Source organism: Bos mutus, chromosome 1, assembly GCF_027580195.1.
Source record: "Bos mutus isolate GX-2022 chromosome 1, NWIPB_WYAK_1.1, whole genome shotgun sequence".
In the NCBI taxonomy this organism is placed as follows: Eukaryota; Metazoa; Chordata; class Mammalia; order Artiodactyla; family Bovidae; genus Bos; species Bos mutus.
The window spans coordinates 137,632,465-137,646,232 of record NC_091617.1 but is presented as its reverse complement, the minus strand read 5'-3'; the positions used below and the strand labels follow the sequence as shown (position 1 = coordinate 137,646,232).

General features: G+C 40.8%; 1 protein-coding gene across 12 annotated transcripts in view; it reads left to right on the top strand.

The window, feature by feature from the left end:
- Position 1: 1 nt before the first annotated feature.
- The window catches only part of NEK11 (NIMA related kinase 11), a 278,743-nt gene continuing 264,976 nt past the window's right edge, over positions 2–13,768 (top strand). For 9 of the 12 annotated variants that reach the window (XM_070376305.1, XM_070376287.1, XM_070376269.1 and 6 more), the window contains exons 1-3: positions 2–141; positions 1,024–1,172; positions 2,944–3,225. In XM_070376305.1, the coding sequence (XP_070232406.1) occupies positions 3,056–3,225 (170 nt within the window). In that variant the 5' untranslated portion in view covers positions 2–141; positions 1,024–1,172; positions 2,944–3,055. Of the gene's footprint in view, positions 142–1,023; positions 1,173–2,943; positions 3,226–13,768 lie in introns of those variants that run through there. The other 3 variants (XM_070376227.1, XM_070376254.1, XM_070376296.1) reach the window with 3 other exon arrangements.

Genomic DNA, 13,768 nt, shown 5'->3' with positions numbered 1-13,768 from the left:
TCTCCTTGGCAACGGCCCCCGCAGTCTGGGTCTCTAGCTCGCCCGGCTTGGCAATCGAGTTGTGAGGCGGCGCCTCCGGACTCCGGGTTACTGGAGGGACCCTGGGAGTGCGCGACGCACCCTCGCCCTCCACCCGGAAAGGTACGGGGAGACTCCTCAGGGCGCGCGGGCGTTCCAGGAATGTGATGGTTTCAGGGCAGCCTCTCCGGGACTCCGAATCCGCGCCTCCTCGCTTCTATTGGCTCTTGACCTTCTGGACCTGCTCCAGCCCTGAGAGGATGCTCCTGCCTCCTCCGTTTGTGTTAAGCTGCTTTGAGAAAACGTAAATTTAAAAAATTTAAGGCAAGGAATTATTCGTTTGACCCTAGGGTTAAAGTTTCCCTTAAGGTTAGATCCCTACTTTAGAAGAATGTGGTGTCAGATCTGCTTCTTCTCCATTGTTGTTACTGAGCCGAGATTGATATAACTTACAGTTCCACCCACCAAGAGTCAATGTGCAGCTTTTAGACTCTTATCTCTCTTATCCCACCAAACACACTTTGGGTAGCAGCTGGTTTGCTGGGCATTTAGCTGCTCTGACAGAGTTTACTGAACACCTACTCTGTGCCAGTCGCCGAGGACACAGAAAGAAGGTGTGCTCCTTGTGCTCAGGTTCCTTCATAGCCTCTGTAATGTGGGGGCAAGGGGACACTGATCAGTTCTCAGATGGCTGTGCAGTCGCAAAGAGGAGACTGATGAAACCATCGGCCCACCGTGGGACTGGGGAGAGGGCGGCGGATTGTCACTGAGAGACTGGGCTGGAGGGAGCTTAGTCTGGAGTCCTGTAGCGTTGGCCGCATTGCTGAGACACTGCTGGGCTTAAATGCTCATTTACAAATGAGAGCTCCTGGGAAATTGGACTTCCTCAGAACTATTCTGACCTTCCCTAGGCCGGGACCTTTATCTCATCTCTCCAATAAGGAGGATTACTGAAAGGGTCTTTTCAGTTGAAAAGGTTATGAGTCCATGCACTTTTCTTAACAGCTTCATTTGGCCAGAAAGCATCACTTTTATGGGATCAGAAGCAAACAAAGATACATTGAGAGTCCTGTTCTCCAGTTGTTTTTTCATCAGTAGATTTCACTGATATTTTCTGTGATCTTGATAATCCCACGTTATATCGGGATTTCCAGGTATGGGCCCCAGCTCTGAAGTTCCAGTCCATTGTGTTTTAGTACTGTCGTGATCACCTAGCCACTTAGGTGATTTGCCTTCTCCTTCCCTCCCTCTCTTCCTTCTTTGCTTCCTGCCTTCTTTTCATCCTTCGCTGGTTACTAGTTTTCCTTCTCACCGGCATTAGGAAAAACTTAACTGATTAATACATTATTTCATGAAAGGAAGTGGTGTAAATAGACATTTCCTTGTTTATGTTGGATTCCAAGGATGTTTGTAATTGGCCACCACCCTGATGAAGCCCGTTGTCCATATACCTCAAACTACACAGATAACATTTTGTTTTCTCATTATGCACAATCAGTTTTTGTTTTATAGCTTTGGCATTGATCTGACTCCAAGGACCAGTATTTAGTTTAAAATCATGCTTTCTTAGCAATTTAAAATGAAGCTCATTTTTCGTAATTATTAGAAAAACATTTTCCATTTTGATGAAATAAAAGTGATTTTACCATGCACATACTCATATGAAACAGTCCTGCTTTTCATAATTCTGCTATGCATATATAATTTCTTGAGGAATTACAGCTTTACCTATAACAAATTTATATTCAGCTAATAAAAATACAATTTTAGATTTGAACTGCATTTGTGAAACTTGTTGTTTTCAATCCAGGGAGATTATTCTATCACAGTGTGTATAATAAAAAAACTTCAGAAACTGGATCAGAATTTGCTTGGGATGGGAAAAAATTCATTTCAAATCCATATCCCTCTTCACATCTATAAAAACAAATGCAAATATCCTGGTTTAAAATCTACAGGAAAAAAAATCAAACCAGCGTCATGCTAATTTCTGGTTTAATCCTAACTCACCATTTGTTCAGAGAATGCAATGGCAACCCACTCCAGTACTGTTGCCAGGAAAATCCCATGGACGGAGTAGCCTGGTAGGCTGCAGTCCATGGGGTCACGAAGGGTCGTACATGATTGAGCGACTTCACTTTCACTTTTCACTTTCATGCATTTGAGAAGGAAATGGCAACCCACTCCAGTGTTCTTGCCTGGAGAATCCCAGGGACGGGGGAGCCTGGTGGGCTGCCGTCTATGGGGTCGCACAGAGTCGGACACGACTGAAGCGACTTAGCAGCAGCAGCATCAGCAGCACCATTTGTTAGTCAAAGTAGACATAAGGGACTTCCCAGGTGGTCCAGTGGTTAAACCTTCTCCTTCCAACACAGTGGGTGCAGGTTTGATCCTTGCTGCAGTAGCTAAGATCCCACATGCCTTGTGCCAACAAACTGAAAACATAAACAGAAGTAATATTGTAACAAATTCAATAAAGACTTTAAAAATGGCCCATATTAAAAAAATAAACATAAGGTGGAAAGAATTACATAAAACTTGATGGAGATGTGTATATTTTAGGGAATTATAAAGTTCTTTTATTTGGATGTTTTTTGAAAAGTAGGCAGGGAGTATAAAATCTTAAACAGATTGTTGATTGGAAAACATAGATACATCTCAGAACCCTGGGGAAATTTGACTGTTACTCAGTTTTGCCAAATTTAGCTATCTGAGGGAAGGCTCTGTTTTTGTGAAAGACTGCCTTATATTGGAATCTGCAGTATCTCTACCTTTTAACATTTTCTCAAGTAGTTAAAGTTAACCAACATTGGGTCATTCAATCCACTAATCCAGGAATCAGTATCACTATCAGAAACTTACATTTTTTTGTTAGGAATAGTTCAGCACCTATTAGATCTGACCTCTGGATCTTTCCTCTTTAAGGCATTGACCAGTACTACTTGGATGCATTTGACCATCTCCTAGGAGACTTGAATGAGACTTGGAGTTAAGTCTCATTAGTAAACAAACAAACAGTTCTCTCTTGTTTGGAGCAATGCTGAAATTCCGAGAGGCTGCTAAGTGTGTGAGTGGATCAATAGCTGTTTCCACATGTCCAAAGTCCTTGATCGCGAGAAGATACATGCTTCAACAGAAACTTGGCAGCGGAAGTTTTGGAACCGTCTTTCTGGTGTCAGACAAGAAAGCCAAACAAGGAGAAGAATTGTAAGTAAAAAATATTTCATGCAAATCTTGAGTTGGCTGTTGTGTGTGTGCAGCTCTTATGAAGTGCTGTTTACTTTGCTCTTTGCATTAAAATAAGAATTTAATAAGAGATTGAAAAGCTGCTTGAATGGTGTCCTCAGATGAGATTGTTAAAGGCATTTCAGCCGGTGAGTATAATATAATGGGGTTCAGTTCAGTTCAGTTCAGTCACTCAGTCGTGTCCAACTCTTTGCGACCCCGTGGACCACAGCACGCCAGGTCTCCCTGTCCATCACCAACTACTGGAGTTTACTGAAACTCATGTCCATTGAGTCGGTGATGCCATCCAGCCATTGCATCTTTGGTCGTCCCCTTCTCCTCCTGCCTTCAATCTTTCCTGGCATCAGGGTCTTTTCCAAGGAGTCAGTTCTTTGCATCAGGTGGCCAAAGTATTGGAGTTTCAGCTTCAACATCAGTCCTTCCAGTGAACACTCAGAACCGATCTTCTTTAGGATGGACTGGTTGGATCTCCTTGCAGTTCAAGGGACTCTCAAGAGTCTCCAACACCACAGTTCAAAAGCAACAATTCTTTGGTGCTCAGCTTTCTTTATAGTCCAGCTCTCACATCCATACATGACTACTGGGAAAACCATAGCCATGACTAGATGGACCTTTGTTGGCAAAGTAACGTCTCTGCTTTTTAACATGGTATCTAGGTTGGTCATAACTTTCCTTCCAAGGAGTAAGCGTCTTTTACTTTCATGGCTGCAGTCACCATCTGCAGTTATTTTGGAGCCCCCCAAAATAAAGTCAGCCACTGTTTCCACTGTTTCCCCATCTATTTGCCATGAAATGATGGGACCAGATGCCATGATCTTAGTTTTTGAATGTTGAGCTTTAAGCCAACTTTTTCACTCTTCTCTTTCACTTTCATCAAGAGGCTCTTTAGTTCTTCTTCACTTTGAGCCATAAGTGTGGTATCATCTGCATATCTGAGGTTATTGATATTTCTCCTGGCAATCTTGATTCCAGCTTGTGCTTCATCCAGCCTAACATTTCTCATGATGTACTCTGCATATAAGTTAAATAAGCAGGGTGACAATACACAGCCTTGATGTACTCCTTTTCCTATTTGGAACCAGTCTGTTGTTCCATGTCCAGTTCTAACTGTTGCTTTCTGACCTGCATACAGATTTTTCAAGAGACAGGTCAGGTGGTCTGGTATGGGGTAGATTATATGAAAGTAAGATTTTTATGCATACCAAAGTCTGCTTCTGCTTAACTTGATTGGGATTTGAATAAGAAAATAAAAATTGTTTATAAAAACTGCATTTTTAGAAGGCTGAGTACTGAAGAATTGATGCTTTCCAACTATGATGCTGGAGAAGTCTTTTGCACAGCAAGGAGATCAAACCAGTCCATCCTGAAGAAAATGTAGAAATGTTATGAAATGCAAATGGATGGTAATTCACATTTGAGGTAAATAGAGGGTACTGAAAGTGAGTGAAATTCACTCAGTCGTGTCCAACTCTTTGCGACCCCACGAACTAGTCCATGGAATTCTCCAGGCCAGAATATGGAGTGGATAGCCTTTCTCTTCTTCAGGGCGTCTTCCCACCCAGGGATAGAACCCAGGTATCCTGCATTGCAGGTGGATTCTTTACCAGCTGAACCACAAGTGAAGGAAATATAACATTGACTTTTTTGGCTTTTTTCCATGGAGGAGTTGTTCAAAGTCTGTAGTCATACAGCCCTCAAAGTAGACATTTAAACCAAACAGAGCTTCCCATCTCAAGTTATCTTGTATTTATGATGCACATGTTACTTTTTTACTTTTGATTTTAATTGAACCCTATAAACTTTCGTGGTAGAGAAAACCTGTTAATGCTATTGGACAGTACATCTCTTACAAATAAGGATGAATCTTCATTTTTAGCTTAAAGTTGTTTGAATTTGCTGCAGTAAAAACTTAGTTGGAACTGAAAATAAGAAACGTGTACATCAGAAACACAGGAGGAAAAGAAAGGAGAAGGAAGAGTGATCCGAGAAATTAGCCCTTAACTTGAGAAGAACAAAGTTCCATCCCGTAATCTATCTTAGAGGTTTTGATGCTACTCTGAATTCTTCCAGCTTTTGCCCATTGGTTTAAAATCAGTGTGATAAACTTCTTTCTACTTCTTAATATGCAATAAAAGCTATAAAAGGAATTGTTACACTGATACTACTATTTTATTTTTTAAAAAATCAACCTTTTAAATGGTCTATATGTCCAGAATTTTTAAAAGTAAGTATCTAGACTTAATAATTTTTGATGAACTCCTATGTGAAGAATGGGAACAGTGCTGGCACTTTTCTGGTGTCCTTAGAACATACTTTATGACTCCAAAAAATAATTTATTACCTTAAATACGAGAAATACCCAAGACATTTAGAACAGGATGATACATTTATGAAAATTATTGACTCTTTATGGAGACATTAAGAGTAGACCTAAATCTGACCCAAGAGTTAAAAAATCACAGTGTAAAGAATGTATACAATTTTAGTTTCTTCAACTAATGAGAAATGTGAAGAATTTTAGAGTTAACAGAAGGCCTAAAAAGTTGTATAAAGACTAAACTTGAACATTTCAAACTTGAGATAATGGGTAATAATGGGTCTGTGTATGTGTGTAAGTGTATAGGGAAGTGGAGAGGAGATTGGGAGAGAAGAGGGGGCTGGGGACGATTGGGTGGGAAGTGATTTGTTAGTGACCTTGGCAGTACCTGAACTTAAGAATTATGACTTGAGCTGAAGAAAGCCTGGATGTGTAGAATGAATTTGACAGTGAGGATAACTGACAAATCATTTAATAGGAAAGGTCTAGTCCAAAATCTCTCAGACAGGAATCATTCATCATCAGAATCTCTACAACATATTATATACTGGTCATAATCACTTTGTATACATTTGGTTTGGCCTGCAGAGTTGTTTCTTTTAAAATCTAAATTAGCTGCCAGTATTTAAAAATGGACAGCTATCCTAACAACTCTCCTAAAGTTGAACTTTTCATCTTCTCTTGAAAAAAAATTAGAAGATTTGATCATATTTGCTAATGCTGCTGCCTGTACAGCCAGTGCAGACTGAAGCTGCAGGCAGTGGCCTTCTTTAGGCTGATCTTAGAATCCTCTCCAGTTAGCTATATTCTTGCCCCTTCTTACTGTCTCTTACACTTTCCACTATTTGCCTGCTTTTGTAGACATTTGACTTTCAGTTCAGTTCAGTTCAGTTCAGTCGCTCAGTGGTGTCCGACTCTTTGAGACCCCATGAATTGCAGCACACGAGGCCTCCCTGTCCATCACCAACTCCCAGGGTCCACCCAAACCCATGTCCATCGAGTCGGTGATGCCATCCAGCCATCTCATTCTCTGTCATCCCCCTTCTCCTCCTGCCCCCAATCCCTCCCAGCATCAGAGTCTTTTCCAATGAGTCAACTCTGCACGAGGTGGCCAAAGTACTGGAGTTTCAGCTTTAGCATCATTCCTTCCAAAGAAATCCCAGGGCTGATCTCCTTCAGAATGGACTGGTTGGATCTCCTTGCAGTCCAAGGGACTCTCAAGAGTCTTCTCCAACACCACAGTTCAAAAGCATCAATTCTTCAGTGCTCAGCTTTCTTCACAGTCCAACTCTCGCATCCATTCATGACCATTGGAAAAACCATAGCCTTGGCTAGACGGACCTTTGTTGGCAAAGTAATGTCTCTGCTTTTCAATATGCTATCTAGCTTGGTCATAACGTTGCTTCCAAGGAGTAAGCGTCTTTTAATTTCATGGCTGCAATCACCATCTGCAGTGATGTTGGAGCCCCAAAAAATAAAGTCTGACACTGTTTCCACTGTTTCCCCATCTATTTCCCACGAAATGATGGGACCAGATGCCATGATCTTCGTTTTTTGAATGTTGAGCTTTAAGCCAACTTTTTCACTCTTCTCTTTCATTTTCATCAACAGGCTTTTTAGTTCCTCTTCACTTTCTGCCATAAGGGTGGTGTCATCTGCATATCTGAGGTGATTGATATTTCTCCTGGCAATCTTGATTGCAGCTTGTGCTTCTTCCAGCCCAGCGTTTCTCATGATGTACTCTGCATATAAGTTAAATAAGCAGGGTGACAATATACAGCCTTGACGTACTCCTTTTCCTATTTGGAACCAGTCTGTTGTTCCATGTCCAGTTCTAACTGTTGCTTCCTGACCTGCATATAGGTTTCTCAAGAGACAGGTCAGGTGGTCTGGTATTCCTATCTCTTTCAGAATTTTCCACAGTTTATTGTGATCCACACAGTCAAAGGCTTTGGTATAGTCAATAAAGCAGAAATAGATGTTTCTCTGAACTCTCTTGCTTTTTCCATGATCCAGTGGATGTTGGCAATTTGATCTCTGGTTCCTCTGCCTTTTCTAAAACCAGCTTGAACATCTGGAAGTTCACAGTTCACGTATTGCTGAAGCCTGGCTTGGAGAATTTTGAGCATTACTTTACTAGCATGTGAGATGAGTGCAATTGTGCGGTAGTCTGAGCATTCTTTGGCATTGCTTTTCTTTGGGATTGGAATGAAAACTGACCTTTTCCAGTCCTGTGGCCACTGCTGAGTTTTCCAAATTTGCTGGCATATTGCATGCAGCACTTTCACAGCATCATCTTTCAGGATTTGAAACAGCTCAACTGGAATTCCATCACCTCCACTAGCTTTGTTCATAGTGATGCTTTCTAAGGCCCACTTGACTTCACATTCCAGAATGTCTGGCTCTAGGTTAGTGATCATACCATCATGATTATCTTGGTCATGAAGATCTTTTTTGCACAGTTCTTCTGTGTGTTCTTACCACCTCTTCTTAATATCTTCTGCTTCTGTTAGGTCCATACCATTTCTGTCCTTTATCGAGCCCATCTTTGACGTTTGACTTTAGAGCTGCTGAAATTATGAAAGATTGTGAATATGGCTGCTCATGGAGCGTTAGCATGCTCAAAGAAAGGCAGTGCAGTGTCATGGCTAAGTCCACAGGCCTTGAAGGTGAACAGATCAGTAAGTAAAGCTAGTCTTGTTCTTAACTGAGATTAAGATTATACAGGTTCCTAATCCGAGCTTCAGTTTTCTTAGACACCACCTGGTAACTGCAACTGGAAGTGAAACAAAAGTGTTAGTCACTTAGTCGTGTCCAGCTCTTTGTGACCCCATAGACTGTAGCCCACCAGGCTTCTCTGTCCTGGGATTTCCCAGGCAAGAATACTGGAGTGGGTTGCCATTTCCTTCTCCAGGAATTTTCCTGACCCAGGGATCAAACCCGGTCTCCTGCATTTCAGGCAGATTCTTTACCATCTGAGCCACCAGGGAAGCTCAACTGCAACTGGGACTCTCTAAGTAGAAGCTTTCTTTTGCATTCCTCTTTCTTTCTTTCTTTCTCTTTTTCTCTTTGGCTGTGTCTTGTTGCTGGGCTTTGGTCTTCGTTGCTCAGCAGGCTTTTTCTCGTTGCGGTGAGCAGAAGCTGTTCTTTGTTGCACTGCATTGATCTCTCATTGTGGTCGCTTCTCTTGTTGTGGAGCATGGGCTCTAGGCACGCAGGCCTCAATAGTTGCGGCTTGCAGGCTCTAGAGTGTGGGCTCACTAGTTGTGGCACACAGGCTTTAGTTGCTCCTCAGCACGTGGCGTATTCCTGGACTAGGATCAAACCCATGTCCCCTGCATTGGCAGGTGGATTCTTAACCTCTGGGCCATCAGGGAAGCCCTTGCATTCCACTTTTAAGAGAGAAAAGTCTCCAAGCAAAGCTATTTGATATTAGGTGTGTGATCTTAGAAACTTCTAGAATCTTTCATGAGATCATAATGCTTCTGTTGTCACCTACTCTTTCCTGTCTCTATGGCTGTCTGAAAGGAACTGGTCCTCGGAACGCTGCCCTTTTAGCTGTGTAGGGCAGCAGCTCACCATTGATTGTTGTTTTAATGCACACATAGAAGCAGGAGACTGAGCCCATATTTTTACATCCTTTCCCGGGAGTGTTGGCAGTTGTACCTTTGGTTTGTGATCAAACCACGTTAACAAGCACCGCCCATTCTCCAGGCAGTTTCGTTAGATTATGTTTTTTATTCTGCTTTACATACTAGGTCATAAACTTAGGAAATTGGTTTAGAGATGGGTAGAAAATACCTCCTAAAAAGATTTCTGTATTGTTATGAATGCTGTTCCCTTAACAGATCAGAGTAGATCTGACTTTCTTCATGTTTTCAGATACACTCCTAACTTTTTGAGTTGATAAGTAGAGGGTGTGGTATCTTTGGGTTCACAGGTGTCTCAGTAAAGAATCTGTCTCCAATGCAGGAGATATAGGTTTGATCCCTGGGTCGGGAAGATCCCCTGGAGGAGAAAATGGCAACTCCTCCAGTATTCTTGCCTGGAAAATCCCATGGACGGTGGAGCCTGATGGGCTGCAGTCCTAGGGTCACAAAGAGTCAGACATGACTTAGCGTCAGCACGCATGCACACATGCATGCATAGTACCTTCAAATGCCAGCCTACTGCCTTGGTACCCGTAGTAAAGGAGTTATTTGACAGTCCATGAGCTTCATCTGGTCTGTAGGTCACTGTTAACAGTTCCTGTGAACTCTGGGTCCAGGAAATATGCACTTTAGATTTAATTAAAAAACTTTCTTAGACAGTTGCAATTCATTACTGTGCCTCTTGAGGGCATCACTCTACCATCTACATTATTCATGAATTTGTGAATTTGAATTACAATGTAAATATCACATTCCTTTACATTTTTATTGACTTTCTGCATTTACTATGAGATTTTTTAAAAGACTATGGGCATTATACTTGATTAATAAATGTTTGGAGAGAGGGGGGTTTTTTTGGGCATAGAAATATCTGGCATTCTTTTTAGTTATCACAGTAGAATAAAATTAAGCTTAAAATGATTAGTGAATGAGATGAGATAGGGGATTTTACTTTATTATACTCTGTGTCATGAAATTCATAAAACAATATTTGGGAATATTTTCTTTCATAATAAATTACAGAAACTCTGGTCTAATGATAATGTGAAGGTGGTGATAAAGTTAATGCATATTCCTAAAGTTTATTCCAATTCTGGCTCATAATATTTGTTTTTTGTTAAGCTGTCAATTTTTTATTATACAAACCAAAGGTTTTGATAAACTAGGAAGTTACTTTGATACTTAGAATAGTATGTATAATTTAATAGGAATCATGGGCCACAGTTGGTGAATTTCAACATTAATCTTATCAGCATAGAATGCTGGTTTTTAAAAAAACTTTTATCACATTTAAGATTCAGTGACATTATTATGTGGAGTTGATTTTCTGCTCTAGTCTTTTAGTTTGTCAACTCAAGCGTGTAATACAATTTATGTAATAAATCTTTGGCTTAGACCAAGAACCAGGAAGGAAACTGAAGCAATAGGATACAAGGTTTGGCCCTTAGGAACTTCTTTCTAGAAGAGACATGAAACAACCAGCGGCTAGTGCAGTTGTTCAGCCTCTGCGTGGCAGGTTGCTCTTAGAGATGTGGGAATGGCCGCTGCCCAGCTTCCTCTTAGCTACGTGAGGTCATTATTTTGCTGGTTCCTGTGCTTTATCTCAGAGCTTTCATTTTCTCCCCCTTTGGTTTTATCCATGAAAATATCTAAATATTTCCCTCCATAACTGTGCACCTACACTTTGGTCTTCGCCTGAATATGCTCAACATGGTTAACATGGAAATGCCTTTTCTCTCCACAGGACATTTTTTCCCAGTATCAAGTCTGTTTAGTATGAGATGAGGATCCTAAATAGGAAAGGCCACCAAATCCTTGGAGAAGTTTCCCCAAGCCCACACAGCGAGGAAAGCTCTGGGGCCTGTATTACAGTGGATTTTTAAAAGCCTTAACAAGCATGTTTCCCTCCCAGCCATGGAAACAATATGGGAGAGATGGAGGCTGGGGGCTGCTGACAGAACTAATCATATTGACCGCAAGAGCACAGTGGTCTTAGACCTTGAGAACAAAGGAGGTGAAAAGTTATACAGAGGCAAGAAAAAGAAACCCAGAATAGTCCAGGTCCTTTATTGTAAAGCTAAAAAAATGGCTGTCCTTAGCCCAGTCCCTCCTGAGAATATCTCAGGTTTATAGCCCAGTTCCAAAGTGTTATGTTGTAACCACCAACAGGGGTAGGGTCAAGGGAGTCAGGGCTTTTGAAGGACAGAACTATGCTAAAGCCATCCCATTAAGATCCATTCCTCAGCTTTCATCTTAATACACCTAGAGATGATCAGTCTAGGTGAGGAACAAATTCAGATAAGATGACTCTAAATCATGATGCAGCTTCTTAATCCTAGGCTGAGAATGAATAAGCACCTCCTTTCATGTACCTCCCCACTATTTTCTGGGGTGAGTCTGGAGAAGCTGAATATCTAATCAGAAGTGAAAGTATAACTAAAATGAAATAGGTAGAAGAATTAGAGAGTTATTTGATTTAATCAGACAAAGGGTCTCTTCTTCATAATAGGGAACATTGTTCCCATTGACTCTTTTCCTGGGAACCCTCAGAGCCAGTGTATGTCTCCTGAACACTCCAGAGGCACGTACTTACAGTTAACCCTTGGCTACCTTCTTTTCCAGTATTGAAGGCAACATGCATACATTCTACAAAAATACATGTGTGCATAAAGCAGGAAAATGATCTGTAATCCTGCCATCCAACTTCTGGTGTTTACTGTATCCACTGACAGGCATTTATTCAGTCTTCAAGGAAACATGGCATTGGTCATGGTAGTTGCCTCAAAGATTGAGGACAAGGAGTGAAGGAGACTTATTTTCCACTGAACCATTTTTGTACATTTGGAATTTTATACCATGTGAAAGCTTGAAAAAATCTTCATAATAAAGAAACCTGATATTCATTCAACAAATGTGGTGACCAGATTCTGGTATTCTTTGAAGTGGAAGTGAAAAACTGTTGTGCCTTTTTGTATCCTTAGTGATATTATATAATGACTATTTCAGTGTATCCTTTCTGTCAGTGGTATAAGTCTGGAACACTAATGAATAACCAAGCTTCAGTCACTGAGAAGTGATGGGCCTTCTGTGCTTCAGTTGAAGAATATTTGAGCCAATTCAGTTGGTAAAGAATCCACCTGCAATGCAGGAGATCTCGGTTCGATTCCTGGGTCAGGAAGATCCGCTGGAGAAGGGATAGGCTACCCACTCCAGTATTCTTGGGCTTGCCTTGTGGCTAAGCTGGTAAAGAATCCACCTGCAATGCAGGAGACCTGGGTTTGATCCCTGGGTTGGGAAGATCCCCTGGAGAAGGGAAGGGCTACCCACTCCAGTATTCTGGCCTGGAGAATTCCATGGATTATACGGTCCATGGGGTTGCAAAGAGTCAGACATGACTGAGTGACTTTCACTTTCACTTTCAGTGGATTATAGCCACTTTTGCTGAGATGCTCAATGTAATTAGAAAAAAAGGACTTCATCCATTTTCAAGTTTGTTTCCAACACACTGAGACATGGAGAAATCAGTTTTCTTATTATAAGGAATGAACTAAAAAGCCTCCCTTTCTGTGTGTATGTTTTCACTGTTTATGGAAAAGGACATTATTTCCTCTTAGAAAATTAATAAATTGATTTTAGTAACCTGCTAGTGTCAAAGTAATTAAAAATGAGTAATAGTTCTTTATCAGAATGTATAGATTTTATAATATTTGAAACAGCTTTCAGTGACTCAGAATGACATTAATTTCTGCTATTTAATAGCAGATAGCCTTCAGCAAAGCTACTGTTTATATATTGTACCTATTATGGATTTTCTGTCTGATTTACTTAATTATTTGGACATATCTTTACTTTCAGTTTTGAGTCATTCTAAATAAGACATCAATAAATTTAATGAGTCTTGCTTTGAGCCTGTTCTCTGTACTCTTATTAAAGCTCTTATTTCTATATTATGATCAGGAGTTCTCCCCAGCAGGTATCTGTGATGATGGAATTGGATTGTTGAGTGAGCTAATTTAATAGGATTCAATGGTTTATGCAGTGGAGAGTTATAAAAGCAATTTGGAGGAAACTAATGATTTCTTTCCATTTTGCCATGCCAGAAAATATAGTTTTCTTCTGTTTTTTTATTATAGTGATCAGGTCTTTTCCCCTTAAAATCTTCAGTCTTTTAATAGAGATTATAATATGAGTGCATCTTAAAATCTCTTTTAAAGTAGTTCATGTTCTGGAACATATTGTGTATAGGCTCCTCCTAGGTAAATCTGGACAGGGTAAGTTTGAACTTAGACTTCACTTTGAGCTTTGCCACTTGGTCTGCAGTTCAGGTCCTGTGAGATTCTGGCCATCTTACATAATTAGGGTTTGGGAGCTGGAAGGGAAAAGGGAGGAGAGAGAGTGGGTGCACACTGGTTTGCCCCAATTGTGATAATGAAGTTGACGTTCTGGGGTAAGTGATTCACGTCTTCCTGAGGCTGCATGTATTAGCAGGAAAGAAACCATGAGCTTTTTATCTTGGATGTAATACTTAGGAATGAGG